We start from the raw sequence: 23,903 nt of genomic DNA on the forward strand, positions 1-23,903 counted from the left end.
AAAATAAGTGGAACCTGATCATAATCTCCGTAATCAGATTCTCCTCCCTCTGATTCTTCAACTTCTTCATCATCTTCTCCTTCTTCTTTCTCTTCCTTTCCTTCAGTCTAACCAAACACAACTCAAAAACGTTATTGTGTCTGTGAAGAGCTGAAAAAACAATTTAACTGCAACCTGTCTTTTTTTTTTTGTTTTTTATACCTTATACTTAGCTTCAAGCTTTTCAAACACATCCAAGTTATGAAAACCTGCAAAATAAAACATAAACCTGAAATTCTTGTTTAACTGTTGATAAGAACAAGAAACAAATAACACACAATGTACCTGCTTCTTGACTCCATTTAGCTCTCTTCACAGGCCGTGCTCTTCGAGTATCTGAAATTGGATTACAGTTTATAAATTGACAAATAAAGCAGAATCTGCGTTTTAAAGAACCTTGCTGACTTAAAGATTGGCAAATTAATGTGGACTAGAAAGGAAGACGTATTGAGTCAAGGACACCTATGACAAGAAGTATTAGTTTGATATTGTTACCTTTTAGGTCCTGAATCTTCTTCATTCTTCAAACCCATAGCATATCACCCATCTGCACAAAAACAGAGAATTAGAGGAAGCTTTCGTAATATAATTTTCTAAGTCTGAAATATAACAACCAGCCTTAGTGAAAAAAAAAAATCTGAGATTATACTAAACAATGTTTTTTTTTCATACCTTATACTGTACTTAGCTTCAAACTTTTCAAGCAAACCTGCAAAACGAAACATAAACCTGAGGTTCTTGTTACACTGTTGGTTAAAAAAAAAGAAATAAATAAAACACAATATACCTGCTTCTGGACTCCATTTAGCTCGGTAAAATCAAGGGTTTTGCTTTGAATTATGGCGCCTTGTCGGCGAGTTCCACTTCAGTAGTACCTTGTTGTTCAACAAAAAAAAAGGATAATTGGTTGAGGGAGATAGATAAACTTGAAAGAGAACAAAATAAAGAAAAGCAGAGGATTTTGAGATGACTTACAGAGAAGAGGGCTTTTACCATCATTTGGGTCCACGATTCAGCATCATCTAGAGAAGCACAAGCAGGGAAAACAAAACCAAAGAAATTCTCAGTCTCACATATGGATGGGGAATTGAAGTGAATGTATTGAGTGATTGTGAGTAATGAGTCTGACTTGCCTGACCTGACGATTGAGCTTCTTCTCTCTACCAAAAGAAATAAGTAGTTCCTTACAAGTCACAACACCAGGATCACTAGTCATGACAGAATTGGAACTAGCAGGAAGCCTATCACTGAAAAAGAAAGAAAACCAATAATGTAAGAAAGATAATACGGTAATTAAGGTTTGTTTTCTAAACTACATACCTGGGGGGCAGATGCGGTCTCTTATCATTGGCATTTTAAAAGCTTCGATTAACAACATGATAGAAGCTAAGAAGACGAGGATAGATAAAGATCAATTGGGATCAAAGTGCTCAACTAAGAGAAACCGGCTAGATCTTCAGAGACACCTCCTTTAGAGTTTGCGATACATAGATCACATCCTGGGAAAATAAACAACCAAAGCAGACATCACCGTCAAGTTAATAGAAAATGTGGCCAATGAATAAGTTGTGTATTTTCAACAAAACCACACATCACCGTCCTGACAACAACAAACTTACAAGATAAGTCCTCTCCCTCTCAGTGCTAAAAAATATGAGCCATCGTCCTAACTGATCATAGACTTCGCTTTCAAAACACACCTGCAAAGAGACGAAGAAACCTTACTTAGGGAATAACAGAGCGAAGAGTAAAGATTAGATGGGGGAATGAATTGAGAGAGAGAGAGAGAGAGAGAGAGAGAAACCAAACCCTAGAAGAAGAACTCTCCACAAGTCGGATTGCTTCGAGAACACACCCTGCAAGAGACGAAGAAACAAAAATCAGGGAAACGTTAAGAAGAAGAAGAAGAATATCAGAGCGAAGAGATTAAAAAAGCTACCGATACGATCTGGAAACACTCTTTCTCTCAATCTGTAATCCTCATGAACCGTCTTCGTTCTGTAAACTAAGGGACAAAACTGTAATCAAGGCACTTGTTAAAAAGATATGAGAGCTAGAAAAAGAAAATTAATCTCACCTGGTGACAGTAAACACCTCCTCTCAATCTTGTGCATCAAATACGTCCTTGTGGATAGACACGGATGGGCTCCCAAGCAGTCAAGCCTCTGTTTCCACTCTACATCAAACAAAGAAGTATTCGTTAATAGCAATAAAAATAAGTTTTGGCAACATTAGTCTTATAGCTGGAGAGAACCTCACCTGTAAGGATAGCAAGAGATTAACATAGTTGATCAGTATGATCTATATTTATGGCCCACGACCTCAGCTGGCATCATGGAGAGAAAGCATGCAACAGTCAACAGACCCAAAGAAGTTAATTTGGGGGAAGCTCCTGTGGAGACTCTGAACTAGTTCTCCTCCATGGATTGATTTGATGAGTACCTTCAAAGCAAAAAAAAAAACAAACAGACTTTTAGAGGCATCAAAATTAAATCTTGTGAACAATCAATACTAGTAATTGTGCTTAAAAGAGCAAAATCCGGTTACCTTTTAAAAGCTTCAGGTGGTACGATCTGAGACTTTGCTCTGTCCTGAAGTCGCCTTAAGTAAGGGTTTACTCTCTCTCTCTAACCCTAAAAAAGAAGCTCGTCCTCCACTGGGATCTTCACCGGAGCGCACAAACAAAACACCACCTGCAGGAAAATTGTCGATTCCGTTACATTCTCGCGCAATTGAAACACACAAAAAAAAAACCCTAATTACAAAAACCCTAATTACGAGTGTTATTCGATTCGACGATAGAGGAATTGAAAGGAAATCGAAGAAGAAGAAGAAACATACCAAAGGAAGGAAGGAAGGAAGGAAGGAAGAGAGAGAGGTCCGATGGTGATTGATTTCTCCAGGGCGAGTGACCCATCGGAGAAGAATGAAACCCCCTCTCTCTGTGACTCATCCTTCATGAGCTTTATGCCTTCGCCGTCGTCCATCGGCGAGATCACTCTTTGCCCTCTTTCAAAAAACTCAGTGACTTCTTCTCACGCAGTGAACATCAACACAACTCTTGACGCTCCACTCTATTTATAGAAACGTTCTTCGAGTCGGCAAAAAGGAAATATAATTAGGAAATAAAAACAAAAGGAAATTGGAGAAAATTAAAAAAAACAAAAAACATACGGCCCATTGGTTTATAGGCCCAATTTTGTTATTTGTCGGTGGTTCTAATGTTTTTAAAGTTTTTAACCCTCGGAATACGTACGTATCTATGTTTGAGGAGAGACTCTTGGTCGGATCAGAGTCTTCACTTCTACTAGTCAAGCAATCCCGGTTTGGTAAACCGGTAAATTTTGTAAGGAACCGAGTAAAAAAATAAAACCAACATTGACAATTTTCTACTTGGGCCTATGTTGGGCTTGTGTTATCTATGCTGGGCCTTTAGCTTATGAAAGTGATTTACTATTTGCATTAGGGTTATTTCCTTTTGACCTTATAACAAACAAAAAAGGAAAAATGGATTCCTATTCCCTTTTTTGTTTTCGCCTCTTTTGTTTATAAAATATCTGGGGAACGACTCTCACTCAGTATCTGGAGAACACAAAATTATATCAGAGACTCTTCAATTGAGCGAGAGAGCGAGAGAGCGACGAGAGAGAGAGAGAGAGAGAGCGCGACGAGAGAGAGAGAGAGTTCGATTCTTCTAGTGGTGGCGACATGATGAAGAACAAGTCAAGAAGAAGAGGAGGTAATCGTTTCGTGTTCTTCTCCGATTTTGATTTTGATTTTTTTTTTTTGCTTTTTAAAAAATCAGAGCTTCGACACGATGAACAAGTTGTGTGTTAGGTTTCGTGTTCCCAACCAGGCGGACGATGATTTACTCAGATTTATCTGTTTGGAGGATGAAGATTCAGAACACCAAAAACGGGGTCGGTCCGGCGTGCTCTTACAGTAAAAACAACATCAAAACTGTTCGATTCAAAAAAAGGTAATATCTAGGTCTTTTTTTTGTCTTGTCGGTGGCGCTGTTCCTCTTGTTTCTTTTTTTTGCTTTCTTTCTAATTGTGTTGATTCTTGTCATTGCAGGGTAACGATGATTGTTAAAAACGTAAAGCTACAGGTTTTGATGTATGTCCGAGTCTCATTCAGCAAAAATCATAGCCATCGCAAGGCCACGAGAGAGAGAGCCAAAACAAGTCAGCGGTATCTCTTTCTCAACCCTACAAATCGATTTCGATTTTTCTCTTTCTACTATTACAAATATGTGTGTGTGATTGTTTTGCTTTTGAAACAAGCGCTCTGTTTTTGTCTATTAAATCAATTTGGTTTTGTTGTTGCAGCTTCTCTAGATGATGGAGATATATTTATGGTGGTTCACTTCCTCCTTCCCATTACTGTTTAGGATGATGCTGATATTATGGACCAAAACGATGGCAAAGATGTCCTCTTCTTATTGCTCTCTGTAAGTCATCCTAAAGTTTTTTTTCCTTTTCTTTATTTTCTTCTGTTTCAAGTTTATCTATCTCCCTTAACCAATACTTTTTTTTTTTTTTTTTTTGTTCCGAACTACAAGGTGCTTCTGAAGTGTGAGGGATTATGACCTAAACCATGGAGTACTCCTCTTCTTACTCTCTGTAAGTGATCTCAAATTCCTCTATGTTTTTCGTTTCTTTTTCCTGTTTCAGGTTCATCCTTGACTACCCCTTTTTTTTTTTGTTGTTGTTAAAACAACAAGGTGCTACCGAAGTTGGAACTCGAGAAGGCACCAGAATTCAAAGCAGCACCCTTTGAACAAAAAGTTACTTGTCATTGCCTCATCCCAACAATTCCCTTCCACAGGTTGAAACTCTCTGATTCCTTAACTCCTCTCTTATCTTTATATGGCGTGTGATTGTTTTTGCTTTTGAAGTAAGAGTCTAGCTTTTGTTTGTATATGGTGATCTTCATTAATGTTGTTGTTTGTTTCTTTTGGCTGAAACAGGTGTGTGTGTCCGTGTTCCAACCAGGATGATGATTTTGTTTTTAACAACAAGTGCTCCTGAACTGTTAGGGATTATGACCATGGAATACCCCTCTTATTGCTCTATAAGTAATCTCAGATTCCTATATGCTTTTCTTTTATTTGTCTTGTTTCAAGTTCATCCTTGACTACTCAATGATCCTTTTTTTTTAATGTTGTTCTGAAGTTGGAACTCGACAAGGCACCAGAATTCAAAGCAGCACCATTTGAACAAAACGGCACTTGTCATTGCCTCATGCCAACAATTCCCTTTCATAGGTAAACTCTCTGATTTCTTAACTCCTCTCTTATCTTTATTTGGCGTTTGAATATTTTTTACTATTGAAATAAGAGTCTAGCTATTGTTTGTATATGGTGATCTTAAATAATGGGTTTGTTTGTTTCTTTTGGCTTAAACAGGTGTGTGTGTTTGTATTTTTTGGCTGAAACAGGATGATGACCATGGAACACCTCTCTTCTTGCTCTGTAAGTGATCTCAGATTCCTCTATATGTTTTTCTTTTCTTTTTCCTGTTTCAAGTTCATCCTTGACTACCCATTGATCTTTTTTTTTTTTGAACAACAAGGTGCTATTGAAGTGGAACTCGACAAGTCCCCAGAATTCAAAGCACCATCCTTTGAACAAAAAGGTACTTGTCATGGCCTCATGGCCCTCATCCCAACAATTCCCTTCCACAGGTTGAAACTCTCTGATTCCTTAACTCTTCTGTTATCTTTATTTTGCCTGTGAATGTTTTTGTTTTGAAAGAAGAGTTTATCTTTTCTTTGTAAATAGTGCTCTTGAATAATGGGTTTGTTTGTTTCTTTTGGGTGAAACAGGTGTGTGTTCGTGTGTTCCAGCCAGATTATGTGGAGGAAGACGTAGATTCAGACCAAAAATGGTCGCTGGTGGTCGTTCTTACAGTGACAACATCAAACTGATTTTTAAAGGTGATATAGGTCTTTCTTCCCTTGTCCGCTTCCTTAAAACTGACTCGAATTTTTGTAATGGGTTTGTTTGTTTCTTTTGGGTGAATCAGGCGTGTGCGTGTGCATGTTCTAACTTTCATTTGAATTTTCGCCTTTACTCAGGCAAGTAGTTCCATTACTCACAAGCACTCAATACGTTTGCTTCAGTAGTAGTCCCCATCCATAAGTGATACCGAGACTTTTTGGTTTTGTTGTTACAGCTTCTCTAGATGATGGAGATATATTTATGGTGGTTCACTTTCTTCCCATTGATGTTAAGGACGATGCTGAACTTATGGACCCAAACGATGGAAACTAAATCCTCTTCTTATTGCTCTGTAAGTCATCTCAAAATTTTATTCTTTTCTTCTGTTACAAGTTTATATATATCCTTTTACCAATACTCCCTTTTTTTTTTTTTGAATAACAAGGTGCTACTGAAGTGTTAGGATTATGACCCAGACCATGGAACACCCCTCTTCTTACTCTGTAAGTAATCTCAAATTCCTGTCAGCTTTTCTTTTCTTTGTCTTGTTTGAAGTTCATCCTTGACTAATCCATGATCCTTTTTTTTTGGTTGAACAACAAGGTGCTACTGAAGTGGAACTCGACAAGGCACCAGAAAGAATTCAACGCAGAACCTATAAACAAAAAGTTACTTGTCATTGCCTCATCACAACAATTCCCTTCCACAGGTTGAAACTCTCTGATTTCTTAACTCCTCTCTTATTCTATTTGGCGTGTGAATTTTTTTGATTTTGAAGTAAGAGTCTAGCTTTTGTTTGTATATGGTGATCTTCATTAATGTTGTTGTTTTTTATCTTTTGGATGAAACAGGTGTGTGTGACCGTGTTCCAACCAGGATGATGATTTTGTTTTTTAACAACAAGGTGCTACTGAAGTGTTAGGGATTATCACCATGGAATACCCCTCTTATTGCTCTGTAAGTAATCTCAGATTCCTATATGCTTTTCTTTTCTTTGTCCTGTTTCAACTTCATCCTTGACTACCCAATGATCCTTTTTATTTTTGTTGAACATCAAGGTGCTACTGAAGCTGATCTCGACAAGGCACGAGAATCCAACGTATAAACTTTGAACAAAAAGGTACTTGTCATTGCCTCATCCCTACAATTCCCTTTCACAGGAAATAAACTCTCTGATTCCTTAACTCTTCTCTTATTTGGCGTGTGAATGTTCTTTCTTTCTTTCTAATTGTGTTGATTCTTATCACTGCAGGGAAATGATGATAGTTAATAACGTAGCTACAGTTTGATGTATGTCCAATTCTGATTCAGCAAATTTAAAGTCAAAACAAGCCAGAGGTATCTTTCTAAACCCTATATTTGTATCGATTTTGATTTTTTTTTTCTTTCTACTAATACAGTTACAGAGGTGGTGTGTGTGAATGTTTTGCTTTTGTAATAAGAGTTCTGTTTTGTGTTTATGGGATCTTAATTAATCAATTGGTTTGTTGTTTCTTTTGAGGTGGTGAAACGAAACAGGTGTGTGTGTTCCAACCACGAGGATGTTGACTCAAAAAATTTCAAGGACAGTACCAAGTATATTCAGACCAAAAACGGTTGTCGGAGGGCGTTCTTAAAGTAACAACATCCAACTGATTTGTAAAGGTATACAAGTGAGTCGAATTTGCTTATTAATGTGTTTGTTTGTTTCTTTTGGGTTTAACAGATGATGGAGATACATTTATGGTGGTTCACTTCCTCCCCATTAATGTTAACGTTGATGCTGAATTATTGACCCAAACGATGGCAAAGAAGTCCCTTTTCTTATTGCTCAGTACGTCATCTCAAAAGTTTTACTCTTTTATTTGTCTTCTTCTGTTACAAGCTTATCTCTATCCTTTAACCAATACTCCCTTTTTTTTTTTGTCAACAACAAGGTGCTACTGAAGTGTTATGGATTATGACCCAGACCATGGAACACCCCTCTTATTGCTCTGTAAGACATCTCAAATTCCTATCTGCTTTTCGTTTCTTTTTCTTGTTTCAAGTTCATCCTTGACTACCTAATGATCCTTTTTTTATTGTTGTTCTGAAGTTGGAACTCGACAAGGCACCAGAATTCAAAGCAGCACCCTTCGAACAAAACGGTACTTGTCATTGCCTCATGCCAAAAATTCCCTTCGTCAGGTAATAATAAACTCTCTGGTTCCTTAACTTTTCTCTTATCTTTATTTGGCATGTGAATATTTTTTACTTTTGAAATAAGAGTCTAGCTTTTGTTTGTATATGGTGATCTTAATGGGTTTGTTAATTTCTTTTGGGCTAAATAGCTTTGTGTTTGTTTGTTTCTTTTGGCTGAAACAGGTGTGTGTGTTCGTGTTCCAACCAGGATGATGATTTTGTTTGTGAACAACAAGGTGCTACTGAAGTGTTAAGGATTATGACCATGGAACACCCCTCTTCTTGCTCTGTAAGTGATCTCAAATTCCTCTATGTTTTTCTTTTCTTTTTCCTGTTTAAGGTTCATCCTTGACTACCCATTAATCTTTTTTTCTTGCTATTGAGGTGGAACTCTTCAAGGCACCAGAATTCAAAGCACTACCCTTCCCACAGGTTGAAAGGGTGTCATGGCCTCATCTGTTACAAGTTTATATATATATATATATATATATATATATCCGTTAACCAATACTCCCTTTTTCTTTTGTTTTTGAACAACAAGGTTCTAATGAAGTGTTAGGACTTAGGATTATGACCCAGACCATGGAACACCCCTCTTCTTGCTCTGTAAGTAATCTCAAATTCCTATCAGCTTTTCTTTTCTTTGTACTGTTTGAATTTCATCCTTGACTACTCAATTGATCCTTTTTTTTGGTTGAACAACAAGGTGCTACTGAAGTGGAACTCGACAAGGCACCAGAAATAATTCAACGCAGAACCTATAAACAAAAAGGTACTTGTGATGCCTCATGCCAACAATTCCCTTCCACAGGTAATTCTCTTATTCCTTAACTCTTCTCTTATCTTTATTTGGCGAGTGAATGTTTTTGCTTTTGAAATAGGAGTTCAGCTTTTGTTTGTATACGGTGATCCTCAATAATAGGTTTGTTTGTTTCGTTTATAATACTGTGTGTTCGTGTGTTTCAGCCAGATTTTTTTGGAGGATGAAGTAGATTCAGAGCAAAAACGGTTGCCGGAGGGCGTTCTTAAAGTAACAACTTCCAACTGATTTTTAAAGTATCCAAGTGAGTCGAATTTGCTTCTTTTTTTTTAATGGGTTTGTTTGTTTCTTTTGGGCTTAACTGGTGTGTGTGTGCGTGTTCGTGTTCTAACTCTCATTTGGATTTTTTGCTTTACTCAGGCAAGTCGTTCCATTACTCAGTACTCACAATAACTCAATACTTTTCGCTTCAGTAGTCCCCATCCATAAGTGAGACTGAGACTTTTTGGTTTTGTTGTTGCAGCTTCTCTAGATGACACAGATATATGGAGGTTCACTTTCTTCCCATTGATGTTACGGATGATGGTGACTTATGGACCCAAACGATGGAAAATAAATCCTCTTCTCATTGCTCTGTAAGTCATCTCAAAGTTGTATTCTTTTCTTTATTTTCTTCTGTTTCAAGTTTATCTCTATCCTTTTAACCAATACTCCCTTCTTTTTTTCTTTTTTTCTTTTTCTTTTTGAACAACAAGGTGCTACTGAAGTGTTAGGGATTATGACCAAGACCATGGAATACCCCTCTTCTTGCCCTGTAAGTAATCTCAAATTCCTCTCAGATTTTCTTTTCTTTTCTTTGTCCTGTTTCGAGTTCATCCTTCTCTACCCAATGATTCCTTTTTTTTTGTTGAACAACAAGGTGCTACTGAAGTGGAACTCGACAAGGCACCAGAATTGTCTCAAGCCAAAGGCCGCAGTAATCATAAAAATGTATAAAGGTAGTTGACATTCTTAATAACCACTATGGTCTCACGTTCTTCTCATTATAGTATTTTTTTAATGTGTTGATTTCTTTTACTGCAGGGAAACGAGTGTTAAATACTTAGCTAGCACTAGCAATATGATTCATCAAAATCAAAGCCATCACAAGGAAAAAGCTAAATAATGGAAAACTAAGACATGTGAGCCAATTATTGTTTCAAAATCAGCAAGGACTTCACCCCATAGCACCAGCTTTTGCCTGCACCACAAAGAAGTTTCCCACATCTGCCATAATTCAAGGTAAATACCCTTCATCACTTTAGAACAGACTCATAGCTTGATAGATCTCATTTTCTTATTGTTGCAGGGGCTTCATCTTCAAACAATTGCATTGACTAATCATAATGCAGACACATCTTCAATATGAGCTTCAACGGAAGTTTCTCAAGTAGAGAATCAAAATGTAGAACTCTGGGATTACTTTAAGGATTATGAAAGTTTAGACTACCTGGTATTTGTACTTTAGAGGTAAGATTTACAAATTTTAGATTTATTACATTTTCGTTCGTGATCAAGTCTAGGTTTAAAGTTGGATTTATGTAAAACAACATCAAATTGCTCGATTCAAAGGTAAGTTAGGTCTTTGTCTTGTCTCTTGTTATAGTTTTTCTTCTAATATGTTGATTCTTATCACTGCAGGGACAATGAGTGTTATTTACATGCTACAGTTTAATGTGTGTCCCAGTCCGATGGCGACGAGAGAAACAAGAGAGACAGAGAGAGATGGAGAGAGCAAACAGACCTGAAGGTATCGTTTCTTTATTTTCTTCTCACAGAAGTTTATCTCTATCCTTAAACCAATACTCCCTTCTTTCGTTTTGAACAACAAGGTGCTACTGAAGTTGGAACTCGACAATGTGGATTATTGTCATCCGGTTCAGAAGACCGGTTCAGGTTACGAACTGGGCTGTCGCTGTTACATGACCGAGGTTGGGCCGTGAAGGACTTTCGGATGTGGACCAGAACCAAGTCGGTTGGTTTGTGTTTCTTTACAAGGAAGAAAGGCAAGTTTCCAAAAGGAGAAGGAGTTGCAAACCCTAAACCTAATTGGAATAAGGCGGCTTCAAGGTTATATATAAAGAGAAGCAAGAGTTCACAAGGAAGAGAGAGAGAAGAATCACCAACATAGAAGCAAGGGAGAGACAAGTTAGAGAGAGAGTTTTCGGGTTTAGAGAGCCTCTTGGTAATCTATTGTCTGTAAGGGCTTCGAGTAGATAGGTTTTTTATTCTTTTTGTTTTTGTTCTCTGGGTTGTTCTTACACTAGAAGCATAGGTGAATAAGCTTCAGGGTCGTGTTTCTGTCGAGTACCTATAAGAGAGAAACAGAGAGTGTTAGATTGAGAGACAAGAGAGATTTGTACTAAAACTTATACTTGGATTTCTTTAGTGGATATTTGCAAGGGTCGGTCCTTGCAAGAGACGTACTCTCTGGTTTGGAGGAGAACTCGTTAAATTTTGGTGTTGATTAGTTCTTGTTTCCGCACTCATACAGAGTTAGACTAATCGGGTGAAAACATTTACAAGTGGTATTGGAGCTTATAAGTGGTATCAGAGCTTATAAGTGGTATCAAGGCTTAACAAGTTGGTATCAGAGCACCCAGGTTAAGCAAAAGGCAATCTAGTATCAGGTTCTGCGGGTGATTACACTAAAAGAAATCAAGTAGAAGAAGAGGATCGTGAAACAGTCATGGAATCAAACACACAAAAGTTTGAGGTTGCAAAGTTCGACGATAAAGGAGACTTTGGACTGTGGAAATTCAAGATCCGATGTCAGCTGGAGTTACAGGGGTTAGAGCACACTCTCAAGGAACTAGAGACCGTTACTACGACAGAACAGACTAGTTCGTCTGCAACTCCTGCAGAAGGTGGCAAGGCAATAGCAGGAGTGAAGAGTGGAACGGAGAAGGTTGATTTTGATCCAGCTAAAGACAAGAAAGCAAGGACTCTAATCTGCATGAGCTTAGGCGATGTGCCACTGCGTAAGGTCATGAATGAACTCACGGCATTGGGAGTTTGGAAGGCCTTGGAAAGGGATTATCAATCAAAATCCCTACCTAACCGCATCTACTTGAAGCAGAGGTTTTCATGTTTCAAGTATGAAGAACAGAAAAGTATAGAAGACAACTTGGATGTGTTTCTTTAACTGGTGGATGACTTGGCCAGTTTAAACATCAACATCTCTAATGAAGATCACGCTATTCAGATTTTGTCTGCTATACCAGAGCCATATGAATCTCTGAGGGACACTCTTAGGTATGGAGCCGGTAAAACACAATCCTTAACCATTGATGATGTTACAAGCGCTGCTTACTCTAAGGAAATTGAGCGAAAGCAGAAAGTCAAGTCAAAGGCAAACTCAGAAGGCCTATTTGTGAGCAGAGGGAGGTATGGGAACAGGAACAATGGTCAAGGAGGCAACAAGTCAAAGAGTAAGGATAAGAGATCAAAAGTCAAGACAGAGGAATCAGCCTAAGGCAAGAGAATATTGGGTCTGCGGGAAGGAAGGTCACTTTAAAGTAGATTGTCCGGAAAGGAAAACTACTAATGCTGCAAACGTTGCTCAGGAAAAGGAGCAGCCTATGGTCCTAACAGCAAGCCTACAAAACACAAGAGATAAGTGGGTTATGGATTATGGTTGTACTTTCCACATTACACCAGACAAAGACGCTTTGTTTGATCTCAAGGAGATTGATGGAGGGAAGGTCTTGATGGGGAACAACACTTACAGTGAAGTGAAAGGAATTGGCAAGCTGAAGATACTAAACCCGGATGGTTCTATTGTAACACTTACAAAGATAAGGTACATGCCTACGATGGGCAGAAATCTTATCTCCTATGGGCAGCTTGAGAAGAATGGATGCAATTATGTTGGTGAAGACTTTGCAGTAACATTCTTCAAGCAGGGCAAGAAAGTGTTTACAGGAAAGTATCATGATGGACTGTACTATTTGCAGGGAATTGTCTTAAAAGGGGAAGCATCTGTGGCAAGAGCCCAAGTGAATCTCACTAACAGATGGCATTCCAGGCTAGGACACATGAGTCTAAAGAACATGAATCTTCTGGTCAAAGAAGGTTATCTAGACTCTAAGGAAGTTCACACATTGGATTTTTGTGAAGACTGTGTCCTAGGTAAATCTCACAAACAAAGCTTTCCAGAAGCTAAACATACAACAACGGACATCCTGGAGTATGTACACAGCAATTTGTGGGGATCAGTCTCAAATGAATCAAGCTTGTCTAGTTGCAAGTACTTCTTAACATTCATTGATAATTATTCAAAGAAAGTCTGGATCAGATTCTTAAGAAGTAAGGACGAGGTGTTTGAACAGTTCTCAGAGTGGAAGAAACTCGTGGAAAATCAAACAAACAAGAAGATCAAGTGTCTAAGAACAGACAATGGTCTGAAGTTCTGCAACCAACAGATGGATAAACTATGCAAGGATTCAGGGATTAAGAGACACAGAACCTGCACTTATACTCCTCAGCAGAATGGAGTATCTGAAAGGATGAACAGGACAATAGCTGATAAGATCAGATGTATGTTAACGGAGACAGGGACGGAGAAAAAGTTTTGGGCTGAAGCTGCTGCAACTGCAGTTTACCTAATCAACAGGTCTCCTAATGCATCCCTGAAATTCAAGATTCCAGAGGAAGTTTGGTCAGGATCAAAGGTGGATTACAATCATCTCAGACGATTTGGATGTGTGGCATATGTACACGTTCAACTGGACAAGATGAGTCCTAGGGCTGTTAAAGGATTCTTCATGGGATACCCAGTTGGTACCAAAGGTTACAGGGTATGGTAGAAGAAGGAAGGTGTATAATCAGCAGGAATGTAGTCTTTGATGAGGAGAAGCTGTACAGGGAAAAGGAAATAGTACCTGAAGCTAAAAGAAAGAAGAAAGTCACTTTTAACACAGATTTGATTCAGGGACCAAGCGCAGGTGATTCAGTTTAGAACTCTACTGGTCAAGGTGGAGCTGACGCAGGAAATACAAGTTCTATCGGTCAAGGTAGGGCTTCATCAGAAGATACAGAATCTACTGGTCAAGGTGGAGCTACTTCTGAAGGAATAGTGACAGAAACAGAGACAGGAACAGAATCTGAATCAGAGGAAGAAGAGGAATCGGATCCTGAACAGGAAAGCCAGGAGGTACAACATGAGTCTCTTGATGATTATATGCTGGCAAGAGACCGGAATAGAAGGCAGATAAAACCACCTACCAGATTTGATGGATCTCACTATGTGGCTTATGCACTGGCTTGTGCAGAGGATCTAGAAATAGATGAGTCAAAGACTTGTGGGAGAAGCTAGGAGAAGCAAATACTGGAAGAGGTGGGAACAGGCTATGATTGAAGAGATGAAGTCTCTACACAAGAATGAGACATGGGAAATTGTCTCTAAGCCAGACAAGCAGAAAATAGTGGGGTGTAAATGGATCTTCAAGGTAAAGGAGGGAATTCCTCGAATTGAAGAAGCTAGATACAAGGCCAGACTTGTAGCTAATGGGTTTACATAGGTTGAAGGAGTAGATTACAATGAAATCTTTTCTCGTGTAGTCAAACATGTTTCTATTCGAATCATGTTGTCAGTTGTGGTTAATTTTGATTTGGAATTAGAACAACTAGACGTGAAGACTGCTTTTCTGCATGGCACCTTGGATGAAATCATCTACATGAATCAGCCTGAAGGATTCATAGAGAAAGGAAGAGAAGACAAAGTCTGTCTACTCAGGAAATCACTCTATGGATTGAAACAATCTCCTAGACAGTGGAATCACAAGTTTGATGAGTTTATGAAGTCAGAAGGGTTCCACAGAAGTGTCAATGATCCGTGTGTGTATTACAAAGGATCAACTATTGATGATAAGGTGTTTCTCTTACTCTATGTGGATGATATGCTAGTTGCAGCTAAAGACTTGGAGAAGATCAAGATCTTAAAGAAGAGTCTGAATAGGGAGTTTGAGATGAAGGATCTAGGTTCAGCAACTAGGATCCTAGGAATGGATATCATCAGGGACAGGAAGAAAGGGGTTCTGAAGTTATCACAAGGAAGGTATCTTAAACAAGTTTTAAGAACATTCAATATGGATGAGTGTAAGGCGGTTGTGTCTCCTGTTAACTCGTTGTTGAAGCTGAGAAGGTTGACATAGGAAGAGTTAATCAGAGAGTCATCACTAATGAGCTCAGTACCCTACGCAAGTGCAGTAGGAAGCCTGATGTATGCTATGATCGGTTCCAGACCTGATCTAGCATTTGCCATCTGTTTGGTCAGCAGGTACATGGCAAATCCAGGCAGAAGTCATTGGGAAGCGGTAAAGTGGATCCTGAGGTATCTGAAGGGAGCTACAAAAGTGTGTCTTACATTCACAAAATCAGATCACATGCGTATTGAAGGGTTTTGTGATTCAGACTATGCTACTGATCCAGACAGAAGTAGATCAGTTTTAGGTTATGTTTTCCAGGTTGGTGGAAACATAGTGAGTTGGAGATCCAGTCTTCAGCATGTGGTAGCCCTTTCAGAAGCTGAGTACATGGCTCTCACTGAAGCAGGTAAGGAGGGTATTTGGTTACAGAAGATATGCAATGAATTAGGATTTGATTCAGAGAGTTTTAAGCTGAATTGTGACTCACAAAGTGCAATTTTTCTGGCTAAAAACGCAATGCATCATGACAGAACAAAGCATATTGCTAACAAGATTCACTTCATCCGGGACTTAGTGAATGATGGCTCTGTCAAGGTAATCAAAATCCACACTACCCCGAATCCAACTGATATGTTAACCAAGGGATTACCTGGTAATGCGTTCAAGAATTGTCTCGCAACGCTGAAATTCATCACCTGATTTAAGCAAGGGGTACTTCGAGATGGTTTGTTGATTGGTCATCTCGTAGGAAAGGTAGAGAAGCAATTGTAAGGAACTACATTGCAGTCTCAAAGGAAATCAACAAAGGAAGATTGAAGATGGTAAAATCTGAAATCGGGAAAGGGTCTCAGGGGTATTACTTAGGACAAGCAGAGCAAGGCGTTGAACTCCTTGTGTTCTTCCTCACCTGGAAAGTCAAGAAAGAACAAGTTAAAGTTCAGGAGTTGTTCATGATATAGAGGGAAAACAGAGAAGCATCACAAGATGAAGTTTGTTTTTGTGTTTTTAGGTTACCTATGTCGTGAAGAACAACAGCTTTGAGGACTTCAAGGGGAGGTTGATGAAGACTGCTGAAATTATCCATTGAAGATGGCAACAAGGTTAAAGATTCATCGGAACAGATGAAGTTGAACCAGACGACAAAGGTGGAGATTTGTGGATTATTGTCATCGGGTTTAGAAGACCGGTTCAAGTTAAGAACTGGGTTGTCGCTGTTACAGGACCAAGGTTGGGCCGTGAAGGACTTTCGGATGTGGACCAGAACCAAGTCGGTTGGATTGTGTTTCTTTACAAGGAAGAAAGACAAGTTTCCAAAAAGGAGAAGGAGTTGCAAACCCTAAACCTAATTGGAATAAGGCGGCTTCAAGGTTATATATAAAGAGAGGCAAGGGTTCACAAGGAAGAGAGAGAGAGAAGAATCACCAACATAGAAGCAAGGGAGAGACAAGTTAGAGAGAGAGAGTTTTCGGGTTTAGAGAGCCTCTTGGTAATCTATTGTTTGTAAGGGCTTCGGGTAGATAAGTTTTTTATTCTTCTTGTTCTTGTTCTCTGGGTTGTTCTTACACTAGAAGCATAGGTGAATAAGCTTCAGGGTCGTGTTTCTGTCGAGTACCTATAAGAGAGAAACAGAGAGTGTTAGATTGAGAGACAAGAGAGATTTGTACTAAAACTTATACTTGGATTTCTTTAGTGGATATTTGCAAGGGTCGGTCCTTGCACGAGACGTACTCTCTGGTTTGGAGGAGAACTCGTTAAATTCTGGTGTTGATTAGTTCTTGTTTCCGCACTCATACAGAGTTAGACTAATCGGGTGAAAACATTTACAAGTGGTATCGGAGCTTATAAGTGGTATCAGAGCTTATAAGTGGTATCAAGGCTTAACAGACAAGGCACCATAATTCAACGCATAACCTTTGAACCAAAGGCACTTGTCATTGCCTCATGCCAAAAATTACCTTCCACGGGTAATAAACAGTTGAAACACTTTGATTCCTTAAGTCTTCTCTTATCTTTATTTGGCATCTGAATGTTTTTAATTTTGAAATAAGAGTTTTGCTGTTGTTTGTATGTGGTGATCTTAAAAACCGAGTTTGTTTGTTTCCTTTGGGTGAAACAGGTGCGTGAAGTAGATTCAGACCAATAACGGTTGCTGGCGGGCGTTCTTATAGTAACAACATCATACTGATTTTTAAAGGTAATATAGGTCTTTCTTCCCTTGTCCGCTTCCATAAAAGTGCAGTTGAGAATGCAGTTGTTGCCACCTAGTATTTATATTTTAGGGGTAAGATTTACCAAGTTTAGATTTATCACATTTCCTTTCTTGATCAATTCTAGGTTTAAAAATTGGATTTATGATTGATTTTGGGAACTGTTTCAAGTTTTCTTGCACATTTACGTGTTGAGAATCGCATACCCCGATTCACCTCTATAGTGAACCTCATACTGCGACTCTGCCCCTACTCTTCGTCTACTTCACAGATCAGTTTGCATAACATAAACATAACACAGAGATTTAACGAGTTTTCCTCATGCATAGGGTACATCTCGTGTGGGAACCTTCTCCCACAAATATCCACTATCAATCACTCAAGGTTTACACACAGTGTTTCATATACAAGCTTAGAGAACTAACAACTACAGAGAAACCTGAAGAAGAAAACACATAATAGATCTAGCTTTTCTTCTTCCACTCTCTTTGTCTCTGGTTCAGCTCTCCCTTCCATGTATAACCCTGAAACACCTCCAGAACCCCAAAGAAGCAGCTCCACCTTCGTCTCTCATCAGAGTGTCATGAAGACACCTTAAACCTAGACAAGGTTATGCCCGGTTCTCAGCCCTTCGACCCCAGCCAAGCTTCTGCTCCTTTATCATGGTTCTACGCACAACTTCAAGCTCCTTGTACGACGCCCTACAGCCGCCACCAAGGTACCACCAGCTTCTTCTGTGTCTGCGTTAGCGCATTGTCTTGTTTCTTCAACCCTAGCTTCCTTTATATAGTAAAACCCTAGAGCTTATGTCGGTTTACCCTTGCAGACTACACAACCCGGATCATGTATGGGCTACACACCAAATATAGGCCCAATTCATGGTTCAGACCAAATAAGCCCATATGAAGCAAACATTCACAACAATCTCCACCTTTTGCTTCATTTGGTCCAACTCACAAAATCCCCTTTGTGTTGATTCTTTCTTGAGAAGAAAAAACAAATCTTGTCTTCTCTTGTGGAACTTGCAACTTCCAATGATCTTCATCTTCATCCACCTTAGGAATTTTCTACTCCATCTTCAGAAACTTCAAGAGATTTGCGACCCTCTCTCAAGCTTCCTTCTCCTGATGGCAGTAATCCCACTTGTAGACGAACTCTGACCACTGAACCGACATCCTTGAAGAAACCCTTAACAACCTTGATTCATTGATAATCAATACAAAACACAACCAACATTGAATGTTCTTTGTGTCCTCCAATGCCATTCTCTGACATTGCTCTGAAATTCTCAGCACCTATCGAATCCTTAGACTGTCTCATAACTGTCACTATATTCAAATTTTCAAAAATTTCAGTCTGTGAAGCCATACAACTTCACCCTTGTTCTTGACAGCTTCTCTAAATCACTTAAGATGCTCTTCAGCTGTCCTAACAATTTCGTGTAACTCCTTACACGAATCCTCTTCTTCAACCTTGTTTCTCCTGGTCTTAGAAACACTTATGAAGACCTTTACTTGATTCTCCTGTTCCTCACAACAGCTCCACCTAGAACCAGAACTTATGATTCACCCACTGGTAACACCTGACTTGCTTGTGGAACTTTGATCTTGAAAACCTTTAGAACAAGTAAAACCTGAGATATGAACCTCTCAGAACACGATTATAACAATCACACAACCTCTTCCATGGTTTCTGATAAATGCCACAGACCTGTTATCATGATTGTATATCATCTGTATCCGTCTGCAACCTGATTCACTTGGTCGGCCTTTGATTCCTCTCGTATGCATTGAGCTTGAACCAAATTTCCTTGAATCCCATGCAGAATACATGAATCATACATGTTTCAAACCTGAAACAATCCCTGATTCATCATGTAAACAATCTCAACTCAATGCATTACTCCTGAGATTGAGTTTACATCTCATCTGTTTAACAATCTGCTGATGAACCCAGCTTGTATGATCTGACAATACAAACTCTTTCTCAACCTCATGTTAAAACGAATGTCCGACCAACAGCTTTTGAACCTCTGTTAGTCTCCCTATAACAGCCTTTAGTGCTTCAATCTAGAATCCTTGAAGCCACACCTGTTGTAACATAACCCTGCAATAGTTCTTCATAATTGCAGACCTTACCAAGAAGAAACTTGGTACCAGCATCATACCTTTTCTCACCATTCATCAATACAACTTGACATGTCTTCACCATTGATGAATCCTCACTTAACCTCCATGTAAGTGACTTTCCTGAGAAACTTAATGATGCTATTAGACCCACTAGTCTTCTACTAGTCTTGTCTATCATAACCTGCATCTTTAACCACTAGAGATCTACTTGAATCTTCCCCTTATACTCACATGCTTCCTTATTAAGTGTCATTTACAAAACACTTAAACTTCCTGCAAGTGATACCTTCAGAAGATTCATCCACCAGATCATCTCTGTAGATACAAAAAGACGAACCAAAACTTTTCAGATTATGATTCCCTTCTCAATGCAAAACCTAACCCCAGTCACCTTGCGCCAACCTTGTAGATTCTTGCACTTAATTGCAAACTCTTGCACAGTTCTGCAACGTCCACAAAAGTCTTCTAGAGATTTTAAGTCACCTTGTAGAGCAAACTCCACCTTGACAAATAAAATCTCACTGACTGCAACTTCGACTCCTGGTACTCTTCTGCATTCTCATTCACTGTAAACCTACCTAGATTGTAGTCCTTTCAAATCTCTGACAACCTGATCCATTCTTGAGACTTAACCATTCACCCAACACCTCTAAGTTCTGACCACTTCAACATAAGTTGCCTGGTCTATCTTCATACTCATCTGAATCTTCGACACAGCATGTTGACCTAACAACCCTCTTACACACAGATTCACCTCTGAAGGCGTCCCTTAGTAAATCCGTGACTCCTATAGTTGTACCTTCAACCAATTCCCGAACACCACTACACAGACTTTCAACAACCGAAAACTGACTTTTCAATAGTTGAAGAAGTCTACATCCTTGTGTTCTCCCAGTGTCTAGATTCCTTAAACTGAAACAATTTTGAGTATTCAGAAGCTTCAAAACAGAACATCACAATTACCTTGTGATCGTAGCGGAAACTGAATTCATATTTTGACAAGTTTGAGACTTTGGATGATGATTTGATTCCCTCTTCACAGCCATGAACCTGAATCAAACATTGCAGATAACTCCACCTTAAACCAACCCCATAATTGATTTAACCTTCGAGTCTTCTACAACAGTCTTTGGATCCTTCTTGTATGCTTACAACGTCATGCCTGAGTCTGTGAATTCCTGAGCCTGAGCTCTGATACCACTTGTTGAGAATCGCAAACCCCGATTCACCTCTGTAGTGAACCGCATACCGCGACTCTGCCCCTACTCCTCGTCTACTTCACAGATCAGTTTGCATAACATAAACATAACACAGAGATTTAACGAGTTCCCCTCATGCAGAGGGTACATCTCGTGTGGGAACCTTCTCCCACAAATATCCACTATCAATCACTCAAGGTTTACACATAGTGTTTCATATACAAGCTTAGAGAACTAACAACTACAGAGGAATCTGAAGAAGAAAACACATAATAGATCTAGCTTTTCTTCTTCCACTCTAACATGGTATCAGAGCCCAAGGTTAAAATTCTGGTGGACCTAGAAAAGTGGATACGGACATGCCTCTTGTTAACTCGAGTAATGGGGGCCAAGAAGGGGTTTATTATCGGTCCAAGTGGGATCAGTTTGAGATGGAGTTATCATCTCGAGGAGGCGTGTTAAGATCCCATATGTGGTCCTTAGTTTGAAGGGGAGATTGTAGGAATACAATCCAAGTCCCACATCTAAAGTTTGATAAAACTATCATTAATATATAAAGGATTAGGGCCAATCTACTAATTGTTAATTGGTTTTTAGTTGAGATAAGCCCAAATTTAATATTACTATACGACGTTAACTCGAGAAGGCACCAGAAACGTCTTAGGCCAAACAAAGTAATCAGAAAAAAATATAAAGGTAATTGTCATTCACGTTCGTCTTGTTATAGTATTTTAATGTGTTGATTCTTCTCACTGCAGGGAAACGAGTGTTAATAACGTAGCTAGGTATCAAAGGCATCACAAGGTAAAAGCTAGATAATGTATTATGACCAAATCTTCTTTTTGCTCTGTAAGTAATCACAAAGTCCTATGTTTTCCAAAACAAGAATTGCGTAGACTGTGTAGTAATCCTTCATCTGTGATTTATTGGAGCTTCATTGATTTGAGATCGATAAAATGTTAAATTGGTTTTTAGGAATGAATCAAAAGAGCGATAAAAAGTGTGGGAGGAGAGGAGCAGCAGAAAGCAAAAGCTGAGGAGGATGAGGAACATCTCAAGAAACTACAAGAAGTGGATGTAGGTTGTATAATTATGGATGAGGAGAATGATTTTGCTTCACTGCAGGGAAACGTAGCTAGATGATGCAAGGTGAGCCAAAATTGTTACAAATTTAGCATGATTCACTCCATATCTTACTGCATAACTGACACTATTATGAGTCTGCAGTTTCTCAAAGAACTGAAAGGAAGACTGCAAGAAGAATACAACCGGCTGGTTGAGGGTTTAGCACTGAGACAGGACTCTATGGTAAGTTGTCATGAAGGTAATGTATGATTTGGTTGAAAACACAAATAATTTATTGCGGACATTTTCTAATTCTATGAACTTGACGCAACAAATATGTTTTTTTTTGTAGGAAGTGATCGATGGCTTGCAAACTCAGCACTCCGCCCTGATATTCTTCAGGAGGCAGTCCCGGGAAATATCAGACCGGATGAACATTTTTTGCTTGTTTTACGCCGGTTACTTCAATACTTGCTGCTGGACTTGCCATCCTCAGTTCATCGACTGTACTTGAATATGGAATTTATACATGGATGGGAGGTACTGTAGTGTTCACCATCAATGGATAAGTCTCTTGAGGGTAAGAGAACACATTGATGCAGAGCTCCAATGATGCCATGTTATACAATTAAGAATCAACGATGAACTCCTCAAGCATATGGCATTTAGATAGAAGCGTAGCAAAACCCCCACTATTAGGACCGAAGTCAATAGAATCAAGATGCAGAGTTCTAAGTTTTGCCATTCATGTAGAAATTGAAATGTATGAAGATGAACTCAATTCATGTTTTTCCTTGTTTTGTACGACACTTATCCTATCCAATTACGGACAGTGTCAATGTGTACTCAAAATGACTATTCTTGTTGTTTTGTTAATTACAAATTTTTCCTATTGGGTGGGGTTGTATAACAAATATTGAAATAAGAGATTGCTCGTTTTACATGAAACATGCGAAGTTTGACATAACAATAGAATCCAAATTTTGTATTATTCATACCGATCACACATCTTATAAAAGAGTTTAACCATAAATTTGCGACTTCCACAAGACTTCACTTCCGCGACCCATTTTTTTGTGGCGCAGCTACGCCCATTCTATTGTCTATCTCTTTCCTTTAATTTCACCATATACATATAAAAATCAAATCCTAAAAAGAAAATAAGGCATAAACTACATTCACACCACGTGGCCTTGTTGCAAAATTCCCAAATTCACTAATTAAATTAAATTTATTTAATGCGTGTATGTACTTTGAGATAACTCGTGGGAGCATCCATTAGAGTTTTTCTCAGTCAGCGTCATTGTTGTCTCTAGTTGCGTTCCTCTCGAACTCTCTCTCTCTCGCTCGCCATGGCTGTTGCCCTCCAGTTCTGCCGATTATGCGTTCGGCCAGATACTTTCGTGCTTGAGAATCATCTCTCTGGATCTGGATCATCTATCCGGCGCCGGAAAGCTTTCTCAGTCCGGTGCTCGTCTGGTGATGTGAACGCTCCTTCGCCACCGATGGTGATGGACTCCGATTTCGACGCCAAGTCGTTCCGTAAGAACTTGACCAGAAGCGATAATTACAATCGTAAAGGTTTTGGCCACAAGGAGGAGACTCTCAAGCTCATGAACCGAGAGTACACCAGTAAGTTGTTCCTCCTCAATTTTGCTCGAGTGCTCTGTTTTGGTTTAAGGCACGGTTTGATGATTGAGCTGTGATGAAATTTTACGAATTTTGGGTTTGTTGTTGAAAAAGGACAAGACTTTCGAATTGGAGTCTTATCCTTTATAGTGAAGACCACAATGTTGGGTTTTGGGTTAGGAATTGAATTTGGCAAACCGAACGGGATTGAATCGGAAAAATCTGTATCTTTGTGGGTTTTGAAGAGATTGTTGTGAGGAGCAAGTGTAATTTATATTGTTATTATACTTGTATTTGACACTCTCAGGTGATATATTGGAGACCCTGAAAACAAATGGGTATACTTATTCTTGGGGAGATGTTACTGTGAAACTCGCTAAAGCTTATGGTTTTTGCTGGGGGGTTGAGCGTGCGGTTCAGATTGCATATGAAGCTAGAAAGCAGTTTCCTGAGGAGAGGCTTTGGATTACTAACGAAATTATTCATAACCCCACCGTCAATAAGGTACTCATCACTATACTCTGATTAGGCTTCTTCTTTTCCGCTTTGTATGTATTACTAGTTTGTTGAATCTCCTTTTGTA

At 39.0% G+C, this 23,903-nt stretch overlaps 1 protein-coding gene and 4 long non-coding RNA genes across 17 annotated transcripts in view; 3 read left to right on the forward strand and 2 right to left on the reverse strand.

Annotated features, from left to right (window-relative positions):
* Nucleotides 712–1,084, reverse strand: LOC109127195. The gene is made up of 3 exons (XR_002033976.1): nt 1,015–1,084; nt 827–914; nt 712–748 (listed from the first exon to the last, which is right to left on the reverse strand). It is a non-coding gene; the product is annotated as an uncharacterized LOC109127195 (long non-coding RNA).
* Nucleotides 1,179–3,068, reverse strand: LOC104721364. The gene is made up of 9 exons (XR_002034103.1): nt 2,881–3,068; nt 2,587–2,732; nt 2,299–2,481; nt 2,117–2,215; nt 1,979–2,044; nt 1,849–1,895; nt 1,659–1,739; nt 1,360–1,538; nt 1,179–1,286 (listed from the first exon to the last, which is right to left on the reverse strand). It is a non-coding gene; the product is annotated as an uncharacterized LOC104721364 (long non-coding RNA).
* Nucleotides 3,585–6,120, forward strand: LOC109127171. 3 transcript variants are annotated; one of them, XR_002033909.1, is made up of 12 exons: nt 3,585–3,778; nt 3,866–4,018; nt 4,117–4,233; nt 4,371–4,492; nt 4,604–4,664; nt 4,766–4,869; nt 5,012–5,119; nt 5,217–5,308; nt 5,450–5,515; nt 5,616–5,727; nt 5,869–5,979; nt 6,069–6,120. It is a non-coding gene; the product is annotated as an uncharacterized LOC109127171 (long non-coding RNA). The 3 variants fall into 3 exon arrangements; XR_002033908.1 differs by having other exon boundaries at nt 3,877–4,018; XR_002033910.1 differs by having other exon boundaries at nt 3,877–4,018; nt 5,616–5,678.
* On the forward strand, nt 6,224–11,407 carry LOC104721365. Of its 11 annotated transcripts, none has more exons than XR_002033899.1 (23): nt 6,224–6,335; nt 6,429–6,486; nt 6,587–6,692; nt 6,835–6,940; nt 7,042–7,103; nt 7,236–7,321; nt 7,485–7,600; nt 7,689–7,796; nt 7,900–7,958; nt 8,058–8,149; nt 8,327–8,432; nt 8,528–8,575; nt 8,685–8,749; nt 8,850–8,954; nt 9,110–9,207; nt 9,324–9,343; nt 9,427–9,538; nt 9,659–9,717; nt 9,823–9,901; nt 9,987–10,184; nt 10,252–10,412; nt 10,584–10,692; nt 10,775–11,407. It is a non-coding gene; the product is annotated as an uncharacterized LOC104721365 (long non-coding RNA). The 11 variants fall into 11 exon arrangements; XR_002033902.1 differs by having other exon boundaries at nt 9,110–9,173; XR_002033907.1 differs by having other exon boundaries at nt 9,114–9,173.
* Nucleotides 22,938–23,903, forward strand: part of LOC104727575 (4-hydroxy-3-methylbut-2-enyl diphosphate reductase, chloroplastic-like) — a 1,183-nt gene continuing 217 nt past the window's right edge. The window contains exons 1-2 of the mRNA XM_010446669.1: nt 22,938–23,323; nt 23,628–23,824. Of these exons, the coding sequence (XP_010444971.1) occupies nt 23,044–23,323; nt 23,628–23,824 (477 nt within the window). The 5' untranslated portion in view covers nt 22,938–23,043. The remainder of the gene's footprint in view (nt 23,324–23,627; nt 23,825–23,903) is intronic.

The sequence above is a fragment of the Camelina sativa genome, chromosome 11 (genome assembly GCF_000633955.1).
Source record: "Camelina sativa cultivar DH55 chromosome 11, Cs, whole genome shotgun sequence".
In the NCBI taxonomy this organism is placed as follows: Eukaryota; Viridiplantae; Streptophyta; class Magnoliopsida; order Brassicales; family Brassicaceae; genus Camelina; species Camelina sativa.